The following is a 26942-nucleotide window of genomic DNA, read 5'->3' as shown; positions in this document are numbered from 1 at the left end:
TGATAATATAAGGTTATATACACCAAGCCGCCATCTTAACAGTGTCTTGATGGTCCTTTTTGAGACGAAAAGTAATTTGCTCTCAGGCGCGATTAACAGATATAAACAGACATGGCGACGTCTAGCGTCAGAACTATCATAATGTTTGAATCATAATTTATTGCTTAATTAATAAAACAGTATTAAATAATGCTGGACCGACCCTCTGCAACGCCTCGCAATAGAGCGCCAGCTCGGCATGATCAAAGACGAACCATCCACAGCAACTTTAAAAGCATCATATCAGAACATTTACTCACATCTATCAACTCTGCGGTCACATCGGCAGGTTTAGCATTCGCATCAGTGAACACCAACATTAATTCTGTATTCCCAGTGACATTTGAATATTTTCCCTCTTGGAATCATAATTATTTTCGCCTTTATTCACTAGATCTTGGACCTTTCTTCATTGTTTCGCTGGGAGATGCTAATAGCCATTAGCCGCTTCTTTATTTTTATAACACCTGCTTTGTTTGCGAAGTACGTACTTCCGTTAAAATCATAAATAAACATGAAAAGTTATTTACTAACAAATTGTGCAAAAAACAAAGCATAAAACACCAAAATAGCAACTAATACGTCAGCAGGACACAATGACCAGAGTGAGCTACTGACGTATAAACAAATAAAAAAGTCAAATAACGTGGCTATGCACCTTTAAGTAAATTTATGTTTGGTTGATTATTTATTGTTTCACCAATACATCTTCACAATAAATGTTTTTTTTCTTTGGGAATCCTGTGTATTCCCCTTAAAACGAGGCAATATTTGTAGGGAAAATGCTTTTATGGGGTTGAGCAGAAGCGAGTATGTGGGTAGTGCCCATGAAAATCTTTTCAAAGCCAAGACAAACAAAATGTGTTGCTCTTGGGGGCTAGACATTAGACCCCTTTCTAATCCATCCTCTTGGTAATGAAATGAAATATTCACAACAGCAAATACGCTTGCAGCACTTGAAGTAAGAGATTGCCGTGTTTTTGTTTTACATCATAGCAAATGTCTCTGAGGCCAGCTGAGCATTCGAGGCTTGCTGGAGGTTAAAATTTTTTGATTTAAGTGACAAAGTGGTGGTTCTGCTGCATAAGGTGCTGGACGGTGAGCTAAGACCCAGATCAGCAATGGATGTTGTGGGCACTGCACCATTGAACAGACAGTAGAGAAGTTTGTCACTACCCCAAAACAAGTTGGTGGTAAGGTATGACAGACCATGGAGTCTTATGGATTTCCAAGTCAAGTTCTGCAGCTGCTTGGACGTTAAGAGAAAAGAGTTAAGAGTTACTGTATTGCGCTTCCTAAATCCAAAGAAAATGTAATTAAATTAGACGAATGTGTGTATATATATATATATATATATATATATATGAATGAAATGACAAATAATCTGTCACATGATTAGCAGGCTGCAACAAGACTTACTCTATTAATTATATTGTTTTTCCACAAGAAAATCCCTGTGTTGGCCCCTCATGTCGTATTAATTAATACTGTATATACTTCAGGGATGGTATCAAGGTGTTACTTGATTGTATCTGTAGTACTTTATCGGCTGGTTGTGCTGTTCTTTCTACAGCTCTCTTTGCAGGTGAAGAAGCAGACTGAGGATGTTGTATCATTCTCTCCCTTTTCTCTCCTCTTTTTTCACCTTTTCTCCTTTTTTTCTCTTCTACCTTCTTGTTTTAGTGTCCATATAACATGAAATATGCCCTGCATAAATTATAATAAAGATACTTGCATGTATAAATCAAGTGGAGCACTATGGCGAATGTGGTATGGCTCCGCTTGTGAAAGTAAAATCTGTTGGGCTTTTTTTGGCATTAAGACAACAATTCTTATTGACACTATTAAAGAAAATAAAGAAAATCTAAATATCTCTTTCATGATCTTCCATACTATTTCACCCACCATCCAAATGTAATGGCACCATTTGGGTAATACATTCTGAACTTTTATTTAATAACACATTGTCTGGAATTTTACTGTAGATATTATGCTGAGAAAAATATTTCTGGGGTTCCCCCCTCTAAAGTATAATGGGAGGCAACAATTTTATATCATGGAAAATTATGCCATTGATAGTATCCATTTTACATTAATCTCTAATAAACTGTTTATATTCTACCAGTTTTAGGTTGTGGCTTGTGTAAACCAAAATTTAGACATCTCACTTTGTCCAGGTTTGCTACAAATTATGTTTTATCCATTTATTCTTGTCAATTAAATTAACCTCTGGGTAAACAAAACATATTTTCATATGAATGTGGGTATTGTCATAAATATCAGGAATTTGTATATACAGATTAAACAGAAAAGAACCTTTGTAGCTCGAAGATTTTAATGAACCTTTGCAGTATTGTTCCAGCATGGTTTAACAACAGCATGCCAAATGAAAAAGGGGACAAATGTCGCTTTAATAAAAAAAAAAAAAAACACTTGTGACATCATAATTACACAAAGTAAAAGAAATGATTAAACAAACAGCTTACATGTTCACATTGTTTTGTGCATTTCGTATAGTCAGATATTCAATGTTTTGGAGGCTTTTTGCCAACCATCCCCCAAACACCACTTTCTCATACACTATGTTTTAATATAACACACTGCTTCGGGAAAGATGTTACCTCTCTCCTTCTCCTTCTACAATAATGCAACCATACAACATCTCCACCCAGCACAAGCACCTACTGTACCAGCCTTCCTTAAAAAACGAACAGCATACTGGGTGATGCTTCCAGTGGGAAGAAAAGACTTTTAGAAAAGTTTTAGTCAAATTCTAACGGTGATTCTTTGCTGACAGATCAACATCATATTGGGACATTAGTGTTCAGAAACACTTTAGTGAGAGTTTTAATTTCCAACCATTTATCACCATTTTGCATTTCTTATTTGCAAAACAGCTTCCAAGCTATAGTTTTATTTATATTAAACATATTATCCTTTAGCGGACTGCACGAATCCTTGCCCTTGCAACGAGAAGGTCCTGAGTTTGAGTCCCGGCCTGAGGTCTTTCTGCATGGAGTTTCAATGTTTTCCACATGCATGCATGGGTTCTCCCCTGTCCAGGGTATACCCTGCCTCTTGCCCAATGACCCCCGGAAATAGACACCAGCCCTCTAGCAACACTGCAAGGACAAGCAGATATGTAAAATGGATGGATCGATGGATTGTCCTTAGACTAAGAGATGTGCAGTTAGCTGCTAAAGTCTGGTGGAAAAAAAAAGAATGCTCAAGGGAAAAGTTAGAATAACGATAAAAATAAATATTTTGAATTATCGGTACATCGGTAAAACTTGTGCAAGGGTTTACTACAAGTACCAAGAAGTCATTTTACTAATATCCCAAAAGTAATTTGTTTGCAAAACTAGGAAGCAATGTCAGATCTGCATAGCTATTAGGACTGAAAATGTGATATGTGATTATGTTTGTTGATAGCAATATGACTAGTAGTAAATAGCAAAATAATTGAACAGTATCATTGACTTTCTCCTTTGGGTTCATAGCAAATATAGAGAGTTCTATCCAGCTGGAATAATAACAATGAAAGTATCTTATTCCATATCTGTGACATGGCAGCTTTGGTTTGCCCACCTCTGCTGCATGCACTTCCCCAGCCAGTCTAATTGAACACACCTGCTCTCAATCATCTACTCCTGTGTGTATTTAAGTAGTCTGTTCTCTCCCTTTCATGCCAGTTTGTCTTTGTTTCTTCCAGCAAATGTTCCAGCCCTTGTTTCCCAAGCTTTCTATCCTTCAGTGATCCTCTGTGTACTGACCTTTTGACTGTCGTCAAACCACAGAATTTTAGAAACTGTCAAAGTTGTCATTTGAGTCCTGCCTGCCCAGTTTCCTGTCACAATATCAATAAAATTCAATGTACCTTTTGGAAGAACCTGTCATAATTCAAGAAAACTACATAACATTGAGCACTAATAAAAATATAGAGACTGAGAAAAAAGCAAAAAAAAAAAAAAATCTTTAAATGTGTTTCATAAATTGCTATTGTAAGTTTCTTATAGCTAACTATGGTAGGTAGCTATCTGACTGTTTATAATAGCTTAATTTAAAAAGCTGCTGCTGTTACAAAAAATAAAGTAGGCTAACATTTTGAAAAAAATGTTTTCAGTATGCAATCTACAAGATAATAAAGTTATTGGAAAATCTCAACATTAACATTTGTTTCATTAAAATTCTACCTACCAAATTTTGCTAAGGAACTCAACAGAAAGTAACTCAAGGAAAATAAATGTCCATCAATGAGCGTTAATGTTCTACGTCAGGTTTTATTTGTTTTTATCCAGCTATATTTTTTTCCATCCCTTCATATATTGTCTTGTTTCAGTTAAGTTGTATTATGCCCTACTATGATTATCAGAATAGTGCCAAAACAGAACTTTCTGTGCAAATCTAAAATAAAATATCTTATTACACCTTTAAATAATTACAGCGGGGTATCCTTTCAGAGACATTGTTTAAATCAACAATGAACTTTTTTGGAGTTCATGAATTGTCCATTAAGTGCCCTTGTCATCATGAAGTTGCCTTAAAGTACTTCAGATATCTGGAGCTGGTGATATTTGCCATTTTTTACATAGGTTTGTGATAAAGTGCTAAGAAACTTTGAATGGAGGATTGTTCCTGTTGTTACATGCGAGCATATTTGCCCACTTAAAATCTGGCAAAGAGAAGCCAAAATTAGCAATAGTTTAACCTTGACTTTGATTTACATGGAGGTCATGAACAAGCAATATTTCATGTGAGTCAAATTTGATGAGCACAATTTCTAGTCTTTCAACGTGTTGGGCTTATATTAACACAGGACACGTCCCAACCCACCTGATGACCTAGAGGCAAAAATAGGAAGACGAATTCAGCGAGGTGGAAAATTATCAAATGGAGACAGAGCGAGGGCAAGTCAAAGAGAAAGTGATCCAAGAGTCGAAAGAGAAATTCATCCGATCATATTTACAGCGACAAAAAAAAGGAGGCTTACCTAAAGGGGACATCTCAGGTACCCCTGCCAGGTACGGCCCATCAAGAAACTTAGGTTCGTTGTCATTGATGTCCTGCACCTTGACCACAAACTCAGACCTGGGCTCTACAGGTAAGTTGGTTTTCCGGTCTATGGCTTGAGCTTGTAGTGTGTAGTAGGCCTGGGCCTCCCGATCGAGGCGCTTCGTGGCGTGGATGTCTCCAGTGTTCTCATCGATGGTAAAGATGGAGGTGGCACCCTCGCCGGATAACACATACTTCACTTTGCCATCACCTTTATCCACATCAGAGTGCAGCTGTTGAAAGAAGAGAGCAAGGGCCTGTCACATAAGGTGCTTAATGATCTATCGGACCAAACTTTCTTCAATATTTAAGTCGAAATGGTTGGCTTAATAAAGGATGACTTCAGGGCTTCTGTCCCACAGGATTCTCACTCCACCAATGATTAAATTATGATTACACCAGTGGGGTTGATACATCACATAACCCATTCAGAGATAACAAGCCAGGCTCATTGATTTAACTGGATTAGAATTTAAACTATGTTGTGTTACAGCATATTTCATATTTTTTCACATAATTTAGCACATTTATGTAACATCAAATGCGATGGAGTCAAGCCTTATAAAGTATTTAATATTCAGTGTGTAATTTGTTCCCCTTTCATGTCACTTGCAAATGTGTTCAGAGAACAAAAGCAAATGCGTAGTGTTTATTGAACACATTAAAACCAGATCAAAAGATCAACAATTAATTATTTTATTCAAAAATAAAATAATTAATTCTCTCAAACAATGCAATGAAATGCTGGCATTTAATGTAATAGAAATATTACTTATGCAACAGTCATTACTAAGGGAAACAAATGTCCATGAAACCAAATAAAACCACATTAGAAATGCACAGCCAATCCTATGATAATCAATTAAACAGCAGTGATACATTAAATGGATTTCCTTTTTTTCACTACTTTCTGAAACGATGTCAAATATTAATATAGAGATAAAGTTTTCCTATGTAAGCATCTGTATACATAATTTATTAGAAGCCCTCTATGTCTGTCGGCCTTAGAAAACCATAACCAAGGTAAAGAGCTTTAAAGAAAAGTCTGTGTTTAAAGTTAATGAAGGCTGGTAATTCACAAGTCTCTCTTTACAGAAAATCTAGGAAACTTTTGAAGATAGTATCTGCATGAATCCAAATAAGCAAAGGTGAAGGTAAAAAAAAATCGGGGCGATTTACAATGATGCACTTTGCAGAAATATTCATACTACTATGTTCAACACATTTTATTGAGATTTTATAAGAGAAGTAACTTTTAGCCATGCCCTTCTCAAATCTGGCAATTAAAAAAAGAGTGACAAGAAAAAAACATAATAAAGAGAAAGCCACAAGAATTCCCAATCAAAGTATGTAGAAGGTGTAACAAACGTGGGAAAGAAGTTGATTTGGTCGATTGTTCCTACATGCAAAAGATGCATGTGTCGGAAAATTAACATACTTGAACACACTCACTTAATTGCAAAACATTGGGATGGTGGCATCATTAAGGGGTCTTTAGAATAATCATAGCAAAACGGATCAGATAAAGGAGAGTTTTAAAAGACAGCCCATTGAGTCTGCAAAAGACATGACACTTTAGTAGAGGTTCACCTTCAAGCACAATAGTGAAACTAAACACTCAGCCAAAGCCAATGGGATGTTTTAATCAAATCAATTCAATATGTTAGAATGACAAAATCGTAATTCCAAACGATATTGTGTTTCAAGACATGAAAATCAACCAGACACAAGATTTTAAAACCCATGTATCGAGTTCCATCTATACTTCATTATTACAATGTTTACATGGACAAAAGTAATTGGAAGTAAAGGGCCAATCGGAATAAAACTGTGTCATGTAAACACAGCAATTGGAATATTGTGATCGGATTAAGATTAATCGGAATGAAATTGTATTTCGAATAAGAGGGGTGGTTTATGACGATTGATAATCTGATCGACATGCATGTAAACGCTTCTCAGGATCAAGTTATTCTGAATGTGGCAAACTAATCAGAGCACGTAAGTGCGCCCGACGTAAATGTGACATATTCTTGCGTTGGTGAGTGGCACAAATATGTCGGGAAGCAAAACTAGTTGTGCTCCCGATACAACTGTTCTATTTGAAACAAAATTCAAATTCAAAATTGTTATTTATTCAGTAACGTTTCAACCGTAATTAAAAGCTGGTGCAAGTCCAGCCTGGCTGCTCAGAAGACAAACAAACTTGTATAATAAAGCTTTGTTTTCTATTTTTTTGTTGTTCATCAGAGACAGAAGGAAAAACGTTGGTGCAATCAAAACTAAATAAATAAATAAAGTCAAAACTTTAACTATTGTGTGTTATGTGTGAATTATGTGGATTCTGAGGAGGTGTCTCACAAAAATGTAATCATGGTAACACATAATGACAATAAAGATTTTTGATTCTTGATATTGATGATGACAGTTTACAGATAGTGAAAAACCTAAATTTTAGTGTCTCACAAAATTAGAATATTGTGAGAAAGTTAAATATTGGAAACTCAAGGCAATTAACTCAAAACTCTTACAAAGGTTTCCTGAGATTCTGGTCTTTTAGGGTGCATTCATACCAGCCTAGTTTAGTCGCTTTTTTTTGGGGGGGGGGGGGGGGGAATTTTTTGTGGCTCTAGTGGCTCACTTTTTCTGAAAGTAGGCTGACAAGAAGGGGGATGAAGAGGGGGAGAGATATGCGGCGGATTCGAACCTGGGTCGACTGTGGACTAAGGCCTCCATATATGGGTCGCGCTACCTGCTGCGCCACAAGCGCGCCCAGTTTAGTCCGCTTTTAATTGGGCTCGAGCTCATTTGCTCAGAAAGTTTGGTTTGTTTGGGGAGATATGAATGTGCAATTGAACTCTGATGCGGACCAAAAAAACAAACTGGGGTCCGCCTCAAAACCAAGGTCTCGGCTTGGTTTAAGTGGACTTTGGAGCAGTTTAAATGCATATGGTGATGCCAAGCCGACCAAAGGCCGCTCCAAAAGCAGGAAGTGAACTGCAGCGCAGTTCAATTGTGGAATATACAGTTGTAATTGAGCAATAAGCATAATAAGCAATAATGAAGTAACTCAGGTATTGTAAATACCTTGCTTGACATGTGTGTAAGCCTGACATCAGTTTAATAAGTGGTATGCACCCCATTCATTCCAATGCCCCATACAAAGCTGTCTCACCCACCTTATGTAAAATATATCAATCTCCATGGTCTTTGCCTCGTCCTCCGCTCATGTTGAGCCCATTGTTGAATTGTGCTTGTCTGGGACACTTGCCAAAGACAGCATTGAAATAACACTGTAAAATCAGTTGCCATTCCATTTTGTTTGCATTTTCCCAGTAAAGGAAGTCATGTTGTGTTGTTGACCAACCAACTTTTCTTCTGTGTTTCTTGGTACAGCGCCAACACAGGTGGGCGGTTGAACAGGTTGGTCAAAAGGTTTAGTTTGTTTGACAAAGTGCAGCATGAGAGCAAATCACACCAGATGAAATTCTGCAATTTGGTCCCCTAATCTAATGAAAAGTACATTAGTCTGGTTAAAAAGGTTACAGAACTATGGGGAAGACTGTTGCCTTGACACGTCCAGAAGACAGTCATTCACACTGTCCACAAGAAGGGTAAGCTACAAAAGGTAATTGCTAGAAGCTGGTTGTTTTTGGAAAAGGTTTGTTCAAGAATTTAGGGGAGCTTCACCAGGAGTGGACTGAAGCTGGAGTCAGCGTTTCTAGAGCCACTAGACTTTAGACTTTATTTTATTACGTGCCTGACAGGCAATTTGGTTGGAATGAGTAGTAGTAGCAACCATCACATAATCACACAAGCAATTACACAGACAATAATGAAGACAGGAAGATAAGAGGCAGCTTCATAAAATTAAAAAGTGATAAATCTAAAACATACCTTAAAATAATTAATTATAAATTAGTGGTAAAACTGAATTTAAAAGGCAGCATTTTGATCTCAACCTTACATAAGGACAATTACAGCTACAATTTGTTTGAAAAGCAAATAACTGAAGGAATAAGAAAACTCTTTACTTGATTCTACATCTTGATAGGGTGGCCACCCAGTCTTTTTGCAGGGTTACAGTGGTGAAATCGCCCATTAGCAAGTTTGGTGAAGCTAGGGTAAATCTCCTGAAGCCTCCACTCCATTATGTTTGTGAGCGTCCAGGCTGCTATATCAGTGTCCAGGCTGCTACATCAGCACTGGCTTCCGGGTGAATGTAAACAAGTATTACAAACAGCTAAGGGTATTCCCTAGGTAAGTGATGTGGACACAATGATAACAATAAAAGCTCAATGTCTGGTGTACACAATTTATTTCAGTCTCACACCAATCTTTATTGACATACTGGCTCCTTCCTCCGCAGAGTGACTTGCCAGTCATTGCGGAGTTTCTGTCAAGTCGAAGCAGCTCTCCAAACAGGGAAATGTCCAGCACTGAGTAGGTGCCCTGCCCTTTGAGCAACGTTTTCATAAGGGCAATGAGGCTTGAGATCTTACTCACTTGGACCACAGCTCATTAAATTCACCTTGCAAGGATTGGATGTTGGCCAGCGTTGTTGTATATAGGGGAATTCAAGAGAGGTCTTCTATTTTAAACCACTGGCATACAACGTCTGGTCTTCCTCCTTTCAACTAGAATGACTGATGTCATTTATTACTGCATCATTCTCGGGTTCAGAGGATTTGGACCCAACCATCTGCACAGGAAGAACTTCCACTGGATCAATAGTCTCCATGGTTGTATTTTGAAGCGAAAGGAGAAACTCCCGACTGTACTGAAATATTCCATCTCTATGCACTTTATATGCACAGGTAAAGCACACAGGTAAAAAAGAATGATAAATTATCACAATAAAGTCAACTACAAGTACCAGTGCCCAGTCTCCATTAACCTATGCACAGATGAACCATACAAACATTACATTCCTTGTGTCAAGCCCCCTTACTGTATGCTGCACTACAGCCCTCCGTCCACAACTCTAAGCCACATTATCTAAGCCTGCCATGCTGCTCCAATGTTTACCCTCGTTTTATTTTGTGCTTGGTCCAATTCGTTCTTTTTAGCCTACTTCTTGTCATTAGATTTCTTCTGACTGTCTTTGAGAAGGTTGCCACCTGAGAAATTGGCAATTTTCCTGTAATGTTTGTTTTTTTTCTCTGCCATTTCTCTTCACAGATGCAGCACTCTGGTAATCTTGAGTTTGAATGACGGTATGCGCTGTGCGTGGGACGGGTGTGAGCAGCACATGCACGAGTGTGATTGACACTGTTAAAACATTCCCTCTGGCTCAGATTGGTTGTTTTGTACTGGGAGCAGTGTATTTCTTCAAATGGCAGTAGGACCACTGGGATGAGTCAGAGCTTGATTTTCTTTTACACAGATTATCTGTCTCATACACTGTAAGACATAATGACAGTTTTACCAAATATGTACAATTTTTATACAAATTTTTTTTTTCAAAACTTACCTACTGCAGCTTTCATTTTAATCTATCAGGATATTTTAGAGCACTTTATACTTCCTTCAGCTGACAAGGTTTATGGAGATGCTAACTTAATTTTCCAGCAGGACTTGACATCTACCCAACCCTGCCAAAGTTACCAAAAACTGGTTCATTTACCATTGTGTTACGGTCCTAGACTGAACAGCAAACTGGTCTGCCCTGAATCCCATCGGAAATATTGTCAAGAGAAAGATGACAGACATCAGATCCAACGATGAAAATGACCTGAAGGCCACTATGAAAGCAGCCTGGGCTTCCATTACACCTCAGCTGTGCCACAGGCTGATCACCTCTATGCCACACTGCAATGATGCAATAATTCAACCAAATATTCAGTGCTTATAGTGAAAATCCTTTTCAGAAGCCTGAGATTTCTGTTTAAAACATCCTTTTTTACTATTTATCCTCTCTGAGATGACTGAATTATCATTATATATATTTTTGAAGTGGATCCACAGATGTTCTCGCTGTCAAAGGACCTCTTGGGACACCCCAGAACCATCTGGAGAAATATTGCACGGCATAGGGATGTATGGGTTTTTCAACCAGACCTTTTACCCTTATGACTTTATCTCTGATAAGCAGAATACTCTGGATGGATGGACGGACACATGGACAGATGGATGGATGGAATATATCAACATTAATGGGGTATAGCACTATTTAAAAATAGTTCAGAGGTTTTCTGTAGCCACTTGAACCTTTGAAAGTCAGCTATGTCTGGAGACAGTAGTAGTATATTTACAAACTCAAAGATTTGACTAAAGACAGCTAGTGTAGCTTTCTTGTTTATTTAATCATTACGTTAAGATTGCGACATACGTATCTTGGAGTCCTTCAAAAGATCTTTCCTAACCTTCTCTCCTCTTCCGTCGAGATTGTTCTTTTGTCATCCCTTTGGATATCTTCCTGTTTCAGGTTGTGTTGTATAACAAACGCTGAACCGCTACTCAAGGTTGAACCAGATCACCCTGAAGCTTTCCACATTCACAGAAACAGCCCCAACCTTCACTGTTTTTCTTCTGTTGAGTTTCCTTTTTGAACTGTGTCCTGGAAATGTTTTCAAAGTTTAATGTTTGTTGGAACGTCTTAATAATTTTTCAAACTTTTCAGAGCCCACATTTCGAGGTCTTTGGCAGTGCAGCCTTGGGTATTATATTTTGTGATAATAATGTATTTTTTCCACCACTGTGGAAAACTGGCAACTGCCAACAAAAATAATTCCTTGAAAATAGGCACAGCTCTGCTTTGCTTGTCTTCAAGTTTGCTTTATGTTACTAATTCATTTTTATCAAACGGATGGCAAATGGTCTGTATACATGTTTTTAACTTGCGTTCATCTGAATTAAATTCTGGAGGTATTTGTTATTTTATACCAGCGGAGTTGCTTTAAATAGGAAAAGGAGTGTAAAACAAATTAGTGGAAGTTATCCTTGTCACAAAGATTAGATTTTTGTTAAAACAAGAGAAATCAGATCCTATCGTGGTTATGGACTATCAGGCAGTACATTTATTTTGTATTTTTGTACTCTAACATGTTTGCACTGTTAAACAGCATTGCAAATGGGATTTTCACATAAAAAGGGCCATGTCATGCAAGCTCCACTTTCTTACTCCTTAAATACAATTTGTTGTGCACCTGGAGTCTCTACTTTTGCAGAAAATGTTATAGTTTGTCAAGGAGCTGTGCAGATATCCTTATATTATTTTTTTGGGTCAGTTTTTCAAGACTCAATAATCTAGAAGCTTTATGGTCATTATGTGTTACCATAATGGTATCAATTTCACGAATGTAGTATTTTTATTTCTCGGAGCAATATAGTCCAAGCTGAAGAGCATTTCAAAGTATTGTTTCAGACTTTTTTTTAAAATAAATATCATTGGTAATTATTGAGGATTTTTTTTTACTTATTTAGTTCTTTAACCTTGCACCACAGCAGATACTATCTTTGAAAGTACACCTTAAATGTCAAACAATGTTGTGTCAACTGTTTATTAGATTAGGCAATTGTTTGCAATTAGGCAAACAAGCTCTCCATCAACAATATCTTAGTTAAGCTTTTCTCCTTTCAAAATTAGAGGGACAGTGCAGAACTACTTCGGTGCAGTGTGTAGCCCATGTATACTTCCTGGTTCCTGAGCCAATTATATGAGTTTCCAGGATTCCCAAAACAGAGCCTAGCAGCCTACAAACATGGAAGCCAGTAAGAAAAGTGGACCAGAAATAGAACAGAATACCACAATATATCTATCCAGTGGAAGTAAAAATTCAGTGGAGTTTCACAGCAGCAGCACACTCGAGGAAACAGCTGATGACGGCAGACTGTTGTTCTGATTTGAAACACTAGGTGTCATTATTATTTATCGTTCCTTTAAGGTCCAATTAGTTAGGTTGGACTTTTTTTCTATTAATCATGGAATGGTTATCTGAAAACTGCTTTTTTCTAATTACCTTGGTTATATTTATGTGATATCAAAATTTGTTTGACTATTTGAAACTTAACTGGGACACAATTAAAAAGCAAACAGACAAAATTTGTAAGGGGTGAAATAATTATTTTACATTCCTGTATCAAACTTAAACAATATATTGTCTGTATTTACTTTTTTACATATTGTCATTTCAGATTTTGCTGAGATATTGTGATATTAATTTTCACTTTGCAACATTTTTATTCTGAATCTTGTAACATTACAAAATGAAGAGATTTTTAAAGGATTTTAAAATTGACAGAAACAAGTCTAAAGACGATCATGGCAAAAATAATCCTTAAAAAACTCTGAAGAAATAAATATAAGTCATCATGACATGTAACCAAACTTGAATAATCTTTTTTGGAGTCAGAATGTTTTGTCTTTTTTTTTTTTTTTCATATGACGTAATCACAGCATATCTGAGGGAAAGACAGCGTTTGGTATTGGAAGATAGGCAGACTGTTGATTTTTCTTTAGCACTCAGAACACTGCAGTGAACAAATTTCTCTTTCCATCACCACAAACAGAAAAATCACTATCGGAGCATTCTGAGCACAGGTTTGGGGGCATGTTTTTTCTAAGTCTTGATATTTTGTTTTAAATGTTTCAGAGTAAAGTTTCCACTGAGGCTATAACGCCTTGAGTTGTGTGTGAAAGTGTTAAATCCTGACTTCCTGAACATTTTGTCTCAGTTTAAGTCCCTCGGCGAGCTTATCTATTAAACTGCAACACAAACGGGCTGCAAAGGAAAGTCTAAAGAAATCAGTACAAGGCAACCATGACATCATCTATCTATAGTTAATGCAGTGCAAAGTCACTGAAACATAGCAGTAACTAGTATATTTTCCAAAACACCTGATTCATGTTAATATTACAAGCATCACAAAAATAATAATAAATAAATAAACAACCCGTGTTTCACAAGTCTCACGTTTATATTCTTTTTTCATCCAAGTAAAACTGACTGTTCAAAAAGCTACAGATTTTCAGTTCAGTCCACACTGAAAATATCAATGTCCCAGATGAGGCTCTATTGTTAAGATTAACAAATACTTCTACTCTTTCAGCTGTACCTTGAGATTTAGTGACTGAAAACAACAGAATAGGTAATAATTCCCTGCCCTTGCAAAGAAATTGCCTTATTTTACCCAAAGTTCTTACCTTGGTTCAGATCCACTGATGCTGTACTAAAATCCCCCCCAAAAAATGTCCATCCCATAACCAATCTAATGAAAATAAAAACCCTTACCAAAAGACGGTATTCAGTAAATGAAATAGATTTATTGATAAAAAGGTTATCTAATACAAGGTTTAAATGTAACAGTACAAACAGTATTGATTCTATATAAAGGGTGAACAGTGATCCATCAGTCATGTGTATGTTGGTATTCCTGGATCTTAGAGCTGATTTTAAACAGCTAACTATAACTCAATATTCAGTCTTGCTGTCTCGTGCTCTGTAACAGCCTAAATGACAGGGTGTCCTGCTATAGAACATATGCTTTCTTTTCAAATAGCTACTCCAGCTCTGAGGTTCTTCTGACATCATTTCTGAACACCTCACTGATGGTTACAGCCAACAGCATTTGAAATAATAAAAAAAAGTAACAGCGTTTAACCATATGGTGCTGTGAGGGTGTCACTGATGAGAAAAAAATATTAGATTTTTGCATTTCTCCTCGTGGTGGCTAAAGGAAAATGAGAATTTAAAAGAAAACAAAATATAGCACTGCTGAGTTAAATAGTAATTAGTTTTCCTGCATTCATAAAAGCCAGTACTGGAACTGCAGCACAGCCATCTACTTCAAGAAGTTAGAAAAGTAGCACTTGTCAGCACTAAATGCTAATCCTGACACTGCGATGCCAACACTTTTATTATGCCTTCATTTTGGATGCAGCGATATGAACTCTTTGCCACACATTAGCACGAGAAGTGAACACATACCAGTGCTTTAGCCTCTCTTTGGGGTGGCAGAGGACAGCAAATTTACTAGTATAAGTATCTTGAACTTCATACACAGAAAATTCTCCCCTTTCTGCCTGTTCCAATCTACAGAAAGTTAGAAAAGTGTCATATTAAAGCTCCCATAATCCATTGCCTAATATAATTTTTTATTTTTACTTGTGGGTAAATGGATCACAGTATTTGTTTATTTATTCGACTTGTTGTGTTTGTTCCCCTGACTCTAGTATATTGTTTCTTGTTAATAAAATACATGTGATCTTATTTTGTGTTGATAATTATTAAAAATGGCTGTATAAAAAAGTAGGGGAACTTTTTTTGGGCCACATATTGCTTATTGATATTAACAGCAGTGACTGCCTTCATCAGTTTCTGGCTGTGGGTTTGCTGGAGACGTTTTAACATTAGCGATCAACATTGGTTCTTCAAGCAATAACTTTTGTGCCACTTACTCTGTGTTATTTGTATGACACCAAGGCTAAATCAGCAGAGAACAGAAAGTTATTCATGATGGTAGAGAATGTTTAGAAGTCCTTCCCATCTTTCTGCACCCTGGTCTTTATGGTTATTTAATACAGGACACAGAAGCAGGCCAAAGATGACGGTCTCTGAAATCTTTAGAAAACTTTCTCTCCCCACTTCAACACGGAGCTCTAGTGCTTCCAATAAATACTGGTAAACTCTGCTCTGAATTGGCCTGCCAGCACATCGACCTCTTAAACAAAGTTACACCTCAGTTCAGGAACTCTTCACTTTTTCAATCTCCAACTTGGTCTGTCGTTTAATGAAAGAAGACAGGACAATGCCTGTCCGCCTTCCTCAAGACATGTCCTTTTTCCTCACCATAATTGAACGGGATCTTAACTTGACTTGACTGGATCTTAGGAGGACAAAAGGAAATTCATTGTTTTATTCCACTCAGCAAAACTTTGCCTTGAAAAAAAAAAAATCTACAGGAGGAGTTCAATGCCGTTTAATTTCTATCGGCCCGTAGCGCGCGGAGACATTCTGCCGCAGTTTTCAATTACCTACTGGCTTCGGTCGTTTACGGTGTACAGCAATGCTGGAAAACATCTATCGAACAACATTTTATTTATACTACCACGTACTCGTGCAATATCATCGCTGAAAGTCATTCAATTTATCTGTAAATGTCAACATCTCATTATGGGATAAATAACAGTGTTATTTCAGGTTGCAAGCCAGTGCTGCAGGGGAGGAGAATGATTAGGTCAATATTATTTTGGTGGCACTGACAGACTACATGCTGTACGGAGGATACAACAGCAAAGGTCTTTTATTAATGGAATCCATCAGCTCCCTGATAGATCCCGCACCGAGGGGCACAATGATTGCATTGGCTGTGTCCTCAAGCCTAAGCGCGTACACATGTATACGTGGCCTCCTTTATACAGAGTCCACCATGTTTATTCACCGTCGCCTGCTGTCAGAAGCGAAGCTGAGGTAAATTGTCAGTCTTGGAGAGAGTCAACATTTAATCTGGAGGAAGCCATCCGTGGCAGTTTGTTTCCACTGAATGCCATGGACAAAGAGGACAAAGGGGTCCAGGTCAGCAGGTCAAGCACACCATGTGGTCTTTTCAGTGAACTGTTTGGCTTGCCGTGTCTCCAACTTTAGCCCCAATGGTAAAAGGCACACAAAAGAAGGGCTACTGGCTTCACCTCATATCTCATCGCTGCTGAGCGCCTCATGAAAGACGCACAGGCGGGGGATTCTTATTAAGAATAAGTCTTGAATAAATGATTTTATCTCATTAATCAACCTCATTTTAAAATGCCTGCTTCTCACTTTAAGGTTATATTTGAAGACACCATTCTCATTATTATCACATTGCGAAAAAAAAAAAAAAATCAAAATAGTGGCTCAGTAATTCTTCCCCTTTGTTTCCCTCAAGGCGAGCCGCAACGTAGCACGGAGCACGGCGCTGCTAGGCAGTGTAGCTCAAAGGCACTCCGGGGAATTGCGAGGAGGGGTGGGATCTAAACACGGAGTCTTCTGAAATCAGTCCTGACACTTATCATCACTTTGTGTGCCTACAGTTCTCCGGGGACCAGCCTGTTAACTTCCACGTTTGCTCATGTACCGTTCAGCGACGGAGAAGGCAGGTCAAAAAGCATGAAAGAGCCAATAACAACCCAATGATTCATGCTTGTTCTCTAACAAGCAATTCTGCTGGATGAGTTCAAGCATTTGAATTCTTTAGTTTCACCATCTGATATGAGAAGAATACACGTTTAAAGATGCACTTTTTTTTTCTCCAAGAAGTATCTTTCTTCTTGAACAGAATAAAATGCCCTGTGCTCAAGGAACTCTCCAAAATTTAAAAAGGACTCTAAAGTATTAGCATTACTAAATATGCGACAGAAAAATATCCCTAACTCTCTGACAGAAAGGAAGGGCCACCAACAAGAAACTACCTCTAGGAATTTTCACAAAGGACTTCAAACAGATACACACATCAAGAATTTGACATAGTGTAGAGCAATTACATGAGGGGCCCTCCGCATAAATTGGCATCCCTGTGTAGCGCTCGCAAACACATCAGACCTGACCTTTCAACACATTTAGCATATGCAAGTCTTGTCCCCTTGCAGGTTCAATTTTGAGTCACACAATAATGTTTTAGATTACTAAACTAATTTAATACTAAATAAAAACACACGTCTTCAAAAGACAATTGTGTTGATTAACATAAAAGACCTGGTCATGAAAAAAAAAAAAAAAAAAAAAAAAAAAAAAAAAAATATATATATATATATATATATATATATATATATATATATAAGCAATAAAAACATTTAAATAGCACCTGTCTGAACACATGAAACAGCGTAAAAAATGGAACATGTTATGTCTCAATGTAATAAAACTTATGAACAGGTGAGAAACAAAATCTATTTTTTTTAGTCTGGAAAGGGTCCCAAAAGCTTTTTCTAAGGCTATTTCTAAGGGACATCAGCAAACCAAAGTGAGAGTCACGATGCACAAATGGAGAAAACATGAAACAACTTTCATGAACAACTATGAAAGGTATGAAGAAATGTGTTTTTCCCATATTAATAGTATGCTAAAGGGATTAGTGCTAGTGCATTTGTGTTATATTGTTCATTTAGACATTAACATAATTTCTTATAAAATACTACTACTACTACCAGTACTACTAAAACTTTCTTAAAGTGTACTGTCTAGCAATGTAGCACTCCAAATTGCTTTCTTAGTGCCAAAGAGAGTTCAGCAGATTTACTTTCACAAGTGGAGCATTACTGCTTTAGCTATAGAGTTTCGCTTGATACTCAGGCAGACACCCTGTCTACTTTTAAGACTAGGCTTAAAACTTTCCATTTTGACAAAGCTTATAGTACGAGTAGCTCATGTTACCCTGAGCTATCTCTATAGTTATGCTGCTATAGGCTTAGGCTGCTGGAGGACCATCCATCCATCCATCCATCCATTTTCTAAACCTGCTTTATCCCTCATGGGGTCGCGGGGGTTGCTGGTGCCTATGGAGGACATCGACATCTATTTTTCTCACACTGCTGAGTTCGCCTACTGTTCTCCAATTGACATTGTTTGTTGTTATTTCAACTTTTAACTTTTTTAACCCTCTGTCTTTTTTCTCTTTACACCTGATTTAGATCTTCTGCCATTACCATATAACATAGAAAGGATTCCTGGATCAATGTGTGCTTTCTGTGTCTCTGCTCTGTCTTCTCTAACCCCCAGTCGGTCGAAGGAGATGACCGTTCACACTGAGCCTGGTTCTGGTTCTGCTGGAGGTTTTTCCCTTCCTGTTAAAGGGGAGTTTTCCTCTCCACTGTTGCTTCATGGATGCTCAGTATGAGCGATTGCTGCAAAGCCATGGATAATGCAGATGAATGTCCACTGTGGCTCTACGCTCTTTCATAAGGAATGAATGCTATATGTCAAAACTTGATGCTATCTGCTGGATTTCCTTAGATTGAAAACTTTTTGATCAATCTGTGTGATTTGAGTGAATCGACTTTGTAAAGTGCCTTGAGATGACATGTTGTGAATTGGTGCTATATAAATAAAATTGGATTGAATTGAATTAAAGACATTAAAACACCCAAGTAAAAGTAGTGACTGCAATAATAGTAAAGGAAAAATAAAAACAGGACAAATAATTTTAAAGAGATTATTAAAAACAGTGGTTAAAAAAAGTTTTTCAAGCCTGCTTTAACACGTATAAATTATAAGGCTAATAAAAATATTCATTGATTACAGATAATTAATTTAAATGTTGATGGATAAAACACATTTTGATATAGAAAATCTCATTGCTTCTTTTACATATGTTATAAGATAACTCCCTGGTTAGAAAATAACCTTTGATTTACTGAGGCTGATTGATTTCAGATTCCAGAGAAGTGCTTAACACAGTTCCTCATTTCCACATCTGGTATAGACATGTGGAAAGCCTAACATGAACTTGTCTCATATTGCTGTGGCATAATTTCACACTGAATAACTGAAAACCTAAATGTATTTGGGGTTCTTTTATCAGTGGGGAAAACATTCTTAACTTCCATAAAATAAATTTAACTGAAGCATTTTGAGTAGTTTGTGCTTGATGTTTTGAACATAATGTTGAACTAATGAGAATGTTTCACTGGTAATCCATGAAGAACAGTTACCATTGAACTTTCTGAGGTATAAAAAATATTAGCTTCATCTAAACCTTCAATTTGTATGTTAGACCCAATCCTAACCAAATTATTTAAGGAAGTGCTCCCTCTGCTTACCACCCCCATTTTTTTAAAATCTATTCTTAGTACACAAGTATGTACTACAGGCTTTTATGGTAGCTGTCATTAAACCTTTAAGTAGAAACCTCCTCTGGATCAAGATGAGTCAATACATGATAGACCTATATCTAATCTTCTTATCTAAAATTAGTTGCTAGTACTATGTGAACATTTACACAGTAATGACTTGTTTGAAGAGTTTCAGCCAGGCTGTAGAGCTCATCATAGCACTGAAACATCTCTGGTGAAAGTAACTAAGGATATTTTGTATGGCCTCAGATAATGGACTTATGTCTGTACTTGTCCTGCTAGATCGCAGTTGTGCACATTGTTCTCATAGAAAGGCTCAAATACACAGCACGGTGCTGGTTTAAATGTTTTTTGTACAACAGATTCCAGGTTGTTCATGTAAATAATAAATCTACTTCAAACTACAGGGTTAGTATTGAGCTAGTTCTATCTATCTATCTATCTATCTATCTATCTATCTATCTATCTATCTATCTATCTATCTATCTATCTATCTATCTATCTATCTATCTATCTATCTATCTATCTATCTATCTATCTATCTATCTATCTATCTATCTATCTATCTATCCAAATTATTGGAATCAGGTGTTCCAATCACTTCAATGCACCACAGGTGTATAAGAAAAGGGACCTAGGCATGCAGACTGCCCTTAATAATCAAGCTCCATCATGCATCAGATACCTGTTTGGTCCATATATTCCTAGCAGAGCACTGGTGGTTCCTAGAGTCTCTAAAATAGAATGGGAGGCAAATCTTTTAGCCATCAGGCTCCTCTCCTTTGGAAACAACTCCCAGTTTTAGTCTGTGAGGCAGACACCCTGTCTACTTTTAAGACTAGGCTTAAAACTTTATTTTTTGACAAACCTTATAGTTAGAGTGGCTAATGTTACCTTGAGCTATCTCTGTAGTTATGCTGCTGGAGGACATCATAATCATACTTTTTCTCATGTTGCTGAATTGTCCTACTGTTCTCTAATTTTTACATTAACATACTGCTCATCAATTTTGCATTATTTGCTCTATTATTACAAATTTTAACTTTATGTTCTCTCTGCTTTTTTCTTTTCATAGTAGCTACACCTGGCCTGGTGTTCTGTTTAGCTTCTACACCATCCTGTGTAAAAAAAAAAAAAAAAAAAAATCTCTCTTCAGGTCATCCAGTCATCATGTCAATCCTTAGATTTTATCTACATGCCAACCCGTTGTTTCTAAAGGATGCCAGGAAAAGACAAGTTTGTCCTACCATCAAAAATGTAAATGTGGAATTTGCTGAACTCTATTGGGGCTTTAATTGAAAATGTGTTTTTTCACAGATGATACCAAGGTTGAAGTTTTTAGTAACACTTTAGTTGGCTTTGGTTTTATGAAAAAATACTTGGAACGACATCTCTTGCTGAATGTTAAGTACAGTGGAGGATCTGTCATAATTGGGGCATGTTTATTTTCCAAAGGTATGCCATAGTTAGCTGCAAACCCAGGGTAGTTTAAATGAAGATCTGGAGTTTATCATGCAGGGACATGATGAAAACATAGGACCACTTGGTTTACCAGAGACAAAATCAAACTACTTCCATTGCCCCTGATTCCCTAGACCCCCATCACATGAGCTGATTTCACTGAACACTAGTAAAGAGAGATTGTGCCATTTACGACCAGCTGGGCCACCAATAATTTGGCTATTGTAAATTCTGTATTAAAAAAAACTACTATTTCTTAACAGGGTGCTTTTTAAACCCCTCTGAATAAATGTACTCAAATTTAAAGATTTTATATTTTGATTTCACTGTGAAATCGTGCTACGACAATACAAACGGATGTATTTTAAAGCTTTGGCAATAAGCATGTAGGGAGGTAAATCTTAAAAACAAAAAGAAATCTATAACAGGACTTCCTCTTGAGGTAAATGTAAATCACACACTAAAAAAAAAAAGCTCAATAAAGCTATTTGTTTTGACCGCTTCATGTTATTGTGAGTATCTTGCCGTGACGCAAACGCAACTGAAACACACAAAAATAATTTGAAACTCAGCAATGAACGGGATAAAAAAGGGTCACGCCACAAAAAAAAAAAAAAAAAAAAGAAAGGACCACATTTGCAGAAGGAGCAGCTGTCAGTGACATCGGCTCCAGACATGCTTGGTTTTTCATCTATTCACTCGGCCATGTTCTGGTGAGTAGCCATGGAGCTGTGCTTTGAGAGCCAGGCTCAGAGGCTCTTTCATTTCAAACCGGGAGGTGGGGAATTAGTAATCATTATAGGGAGACCGTGGGTACTCACTAAGCAGAGCGCGGTTGCATGGGATTTGTACACACAGGCTTGGCACATATTTTGCCCAAAGAGAATAAATGATGTGCTTCACTCGGATGCTTATTTTTGTATTGTTGTATATTTGTTTTTAATGCAGCACTGGGGTGTCTCATTCTACAAGCTTTTAAAGTGGGAAGTTTTGACACTAAATATTTTAACTGTCAGGTCGAATCAGTCACATTTGTGTATGCACCGGTTTTTGAGACAGCAGACTTATATGTGTGCTGTAATTTTGACAGGTGTGCCAGAAGAAATTGTGCTTTCTCTTGTTTGTTTGTCTCTTGTCATTACCAGAGACAACTGAAGCGCATTTCACAGTTATTCTTTATACAGGGGGTAAAGGGTGAAGTTGAATACAGCGAGATGAAGGGAAGATGTCTGTTTTTACCTACAGTTACATTAAATCGGCAAATTCTAAGACTGTAGCTCTGGAAAACTCTTGAAATATTTGGTGCTTTACAGCTCAGAGTTGTGGATATACAACTAATGGGACTGGACCCTTTTACAGTAATACATGAATGTGCTCACAGCATTGTAGCTCTGAGTGTATGTTGTGGGTGATTGTTTTGCTGGACCTTCTGTGGCAGTCTGGTTTTCTACAAGTTTTCTTTCCCTATTATAGTGTATTTGGCTCCATTAAACTCGTCATAAACATGGACCAGCTTTACTGTTCCTGCTGAAGAAAAGTATCCCTACACAACCAAGCTGCCAGTGACACCTTCTACTATAGGGATGGTGCATTCAGGTAGTTTTTTTTTTTTTTTTTGCAAATTATTTGTTAAGGCATCAGAGTTAAAGGGTAAATATATGTATGAACATTACAGAGTCAAAAATCACTTTTCTTCCACTTCAGAGTTTTGCATTAATGTAGTTTTGCATTAATATATGTTGGCGTATATTGGAAGAAAAAAAAAACACAATAACATACATTCATGTTTGTGGTTGGAACGTCACATAATATAAAAGCTCAAGAGAAATGAATACTTTTGAAAGGCACTTTGGTATAAAATACAACCATCATCTGTTCTTGTAACCAATCGTATATCAGAAGACAATTTGTCAGTTTGTTCTTTTGGAGCATTGCAATATTGCCTTAAATTATACAAACAAAAAACATGTCACTAATCTAATTGAAAAGTAATTATTTGCATTTTAAAGCCTGGTTCATCGTAGAGTTTTTTTAAAGTTAAAAACACTATAGACAGATGAAAATCTTACAGGTGGTGGACATCCAACAAGGCCGCCCTTATTATCCTCCTTGACTTCAGGTCCTCCACAGGTATTCGGTGGAAAAAACAGAACCACTGTAATTGTTAAGTTGCTTTTGAGTAAGATGTCTTAAGCACTGCTCTCTTCTTTCAGACGTACTCATGTCTGGGTTTTACAGAGGTTGAAAGCTCTGCGTTGCAGCGGAATGAATGCCATGCAAGGTCAAATGCTGCCATGCAGGTGAAGTTGAAATGTTTTAAATTTGGGCTTAGCGCTTTGTAATTAGTCCTCATGGTTTGGGTGCATGAATGGAGTTTGAAAGGTGCGAACCTGAGGGAGCTCCAGTAACTTTATCTCACCATTATGAAAGATATTTTGAATTGGACAGGACTGTTTTCTTGTGTCCGGGTTGAACTTACATATTTCCCGTCACGTCCTTCCTACAAATTCTCGTTCTTTTAAGGAGATGCCAAAGAAAGAAGCCAGAGTTTCTGGAGTTTTCTTTAGTTGAATGGACAATTGTGCTGCACTCCCTCTCCCCATCAATCTTTTTAACATGCTGACCTGAAGCCTAAAAGAGATGAAATTACCTGGTTTTATAGGTTTGCACACCTTTTGCAAATGTTTTTTTTCCGCAACTTTTGTTTGAATAACAGCATTCAGGCTTTCAGGGTCCCAGAAAGTGACTTTACAATATTCTCCCAATTTCTTCAGCAAAAATTCTCCCAGTCTGTCAGAGTGTGAGGAAGTCTTTTGTCCACAGCCCTCTTCAGGTGATCTCACAGATTATCTGGAAGATCTAATATCTTGATGTTGGTCAGGTCCTTCCAAAACTTTAGTTTCCTTTTTAGGGAAGCTATTGCATTTGTAATTTGGGTGCGTGCTAAAACATAAAATCTTTCTTCATTGTCTCCGTTTGTGGGCCAAAAACATATTGGATTTAGAGCTGTTCAAAAATGTATTTTTTGACCCAACATAGTCTAAACATACACAGAATAAGGGGATTGCTGAATTCCTGAAGCCCATCCACTGCAGCTGTTGACCTATTGGGAGCGTCCCTAACCATTTTGTGTTTTTCAACAGTGCGACTTTCTTCCATCAATGGCTTTCTTCCTGTCAGTCTAACAGAAAACCAGATTTGTTATCATGTCAAAAAAATTCTTCCACCTGAGCTGTGGATCTCTGTAGCTCCTCAAGAGTTTCCCTCAGCCCTTGGCTGCTTCTTGTGCTAATCAGGTATGTCCATATTCCATACAACTTTGAACAATCCCTGTCCCTGATTATAAAAAAGCACTATATATATATATATATATATATATATATATATATATATATATATATATATATATATATATGTGTGTGTGTGTGTGTGTGTGTGCATGTGACGTGGATTTCAGATTCACAAATGATAAAAAAAAAAACGCATCATGATAAAACAGCTAAAAAAAAGCACGCAAACTCAGTGGAAACTCAATGAGAAGTACAGTGCTTCAGAGTTACTGTGTAAGAATCAGAGTAATCAAAAAAAGAGAAAAGTAATACAGTTAAAGAAAGTTATAAAACACACACGGAGCAACGTAACTTGCAGCATGCATCCTTACACTCATGCGCACTAAAAAGTTCAAAAATTTATTTTTTAATGTATTTTTCAAGGCAATGTAATCATAGCGGCTTTCCAAAATGTCCGGAATGTAAGCTGTAAATTGTTCATTTGATGGGAACGCGAAGGAGGCTCCACAAAGAAGAGCAAATATTTGCTTTGCTGTGTGTCGGAACTCACTCTGTGGCATAAAAGAAGTTCCCACCAGCATTTCTGAAACGTTTCTTTAATGATTACGACAGCTGTTCCGCCAGATGTGTAAGAGGAAAAAAGAGGCACCTGAAATGTCAGTTGACATAGATCAGTAGACATGTCTGTACACTGGCAGGAACGGCACCTGAAATATAAACTAAAGCAATTGAAGTGTCACTTTATGTTCCTCAAAGGAGCCACACACTTTTTTTTTTTTTTTTTTTTACGATGAACCGAATTTCTGTCTTCTGCTGGTAATCACCGATTAAAAAAGGCTCCAATAAGGTGTGGGTAGCAGACTGGTATCAGTGTGAACAGATACAGACATGTGTCACGACTTGACAGCAGACACAAAGCAAAGTGCAGACGGTTATTTTTAGCGGGGGAATATGAAAATGCTGAAGGAGCCGTTTTCAGCAGGGAAGAGACCGCCGCGTCTCCGAGGCGGCAGCTGTTCACACGGGAGAATCAGCTTTCGGTGAAAGTCGGGGGGGGAAATGATTTTCTGTATTGTGACTGCCATTCATTCGTTTTGTTTCCATCAGACAGCGACAGCTCATATCTGCACCTGCTGACTGAGTCATAACACCGGGGACATAATGGCTCTGTTGCCGCATGTGGAAATTGAATCGGGATTTTCACCCACCTTATAGGCATGAGTCAAGATCCCCCATGCGAAGAAAATCCAATGCCTCATTTAGGCATTTGTGGTTCTTTCTGTGAATAAGTAAAAAAAAATACTAAAGTAGGTGCTAAATGCATTTATTTCTGCGTTAGCCAGACTTTAGTTAAAATTTTAACCATAACACAGCCATTGTCTAAGGTCCAGATAGACCACCTTGCAGGAAATAAAAGTCTCCTGCTTTAAGACAAAGAAAGAAACAAGCAGTTAAAGTCTAAAATCAATTAACACTTTATTTGGAACTTTTATTAGCAACATTCTGCAGTCCACCTGTTTTCTGACAGACTGCAGTTTCAACATGAAGTTTTGATTTCTAATGCTTCTAATTCTAATATCTTTCATGTAACTACGAACAGCACCAGGTCACAGAGCTCTGTCACTAGAAAGTTAATAATAGTATCTTAAAAAGGTATTTCCACAAAAAAACAAACACCAAACTGCAAAACATTTACAATGTACTTTTTTTTAATAAACTAGATTCTCCGTGCTAGTTAAATAAAATAAGTAGGCTGTGGCAATATCTAGTGTCTAGGATAAAAAAGAAAAACCTTGCATGAATAATTATAGTTTGAAAACCTATTCATTAAACTACTGCTTTACATTTGTGTTCCACATTTAAAGGTCTAAAACAAAAATAAGCCAGACTGGAATACCTGACCTGTTTCAATACTTTTGAAAAGCTGGTCTGAGAAAAAGCAAGAACCATTAAAGCTCAAGCACCACATACTTAATTCTTCATGAAACGAACGCTGATAATCTGTGTTGGGACCCCTTGTGGTTAGGTTGGGCATTTACCTTGCCTGCAGCACTAATTGCTGAAAAGGGACTCCTGAGGACCTGGTAAGGCCCTGAGCTGTTTTAAACCCTGAGTGCCAACTAATCTGTCTCTGCTCTCCTCCACAGGTATGCTGCTGCCTTCTGCCTTGTCGGCACATTGCAACTCTTCCACATAAATTCTCCACTCATGCACACGCCACTGATTTTCACTGACTTCCTCAATTTATACAGTTTTGGTTTTAACCTTATTAATGATTTAAATAAATCTCTGTTGTAGCATTCCTGTACATGGCGCTTCTCCCTTTATGTTACGGC

The 26942-nt window shown here is 37.3% G+C and overlaps 1 protein-coding gene across 1 annotated transcript in view; it reads right to left on the bottom strand.

Annotated features, from left to right (window-relative positions):
* Positions 1-25838, bottom strand: part of LOC105915574 (cadherin-7) — a 149490-nt gene extending 123652 nt beyond the window's left edge. The window contains exons 1-2 of the mRNA XM_036129314.1: positions 25815-25838; positions 5030-5324 (exon numbers count right to left, since the gene is read on the bottom strand). Coding sequence (XP_035985207.1) covers positions 5030-5042 — 13 coding nt within the window. The 5' untranslated portion in view covers positions 5043-5324; positions 25815-25838. The remainder of the gene's footprint in view (positions 1-5029; positions 5325-25814) is intronic.
* Positions 25839-26942: the final 1104 nt, after the last annotated feature.

This window comes from Fundulus heteroclitus, unplaced genomic scaffold, assembly GCF_011125445.2.
Source record: "Fundulus heteroclitus isolate FHET01 unplaced genomic scaffold, MU-UCD_Fhet_4.1 scaffold_155, whole genome shotgun sequence".
Taxonomy (NCBI): Eukaryota; Metazoa; Chordata; class Actinopteri; order Cyprinodontiformes; family Fundulidae; genus Fundulus; species Fundulus heteroclitus.
The sequence above is the reverse complement of the archived record's forward strand: the minus strand, read 5'-3'. Positions and strand labels throughout refer to the sequence as shown.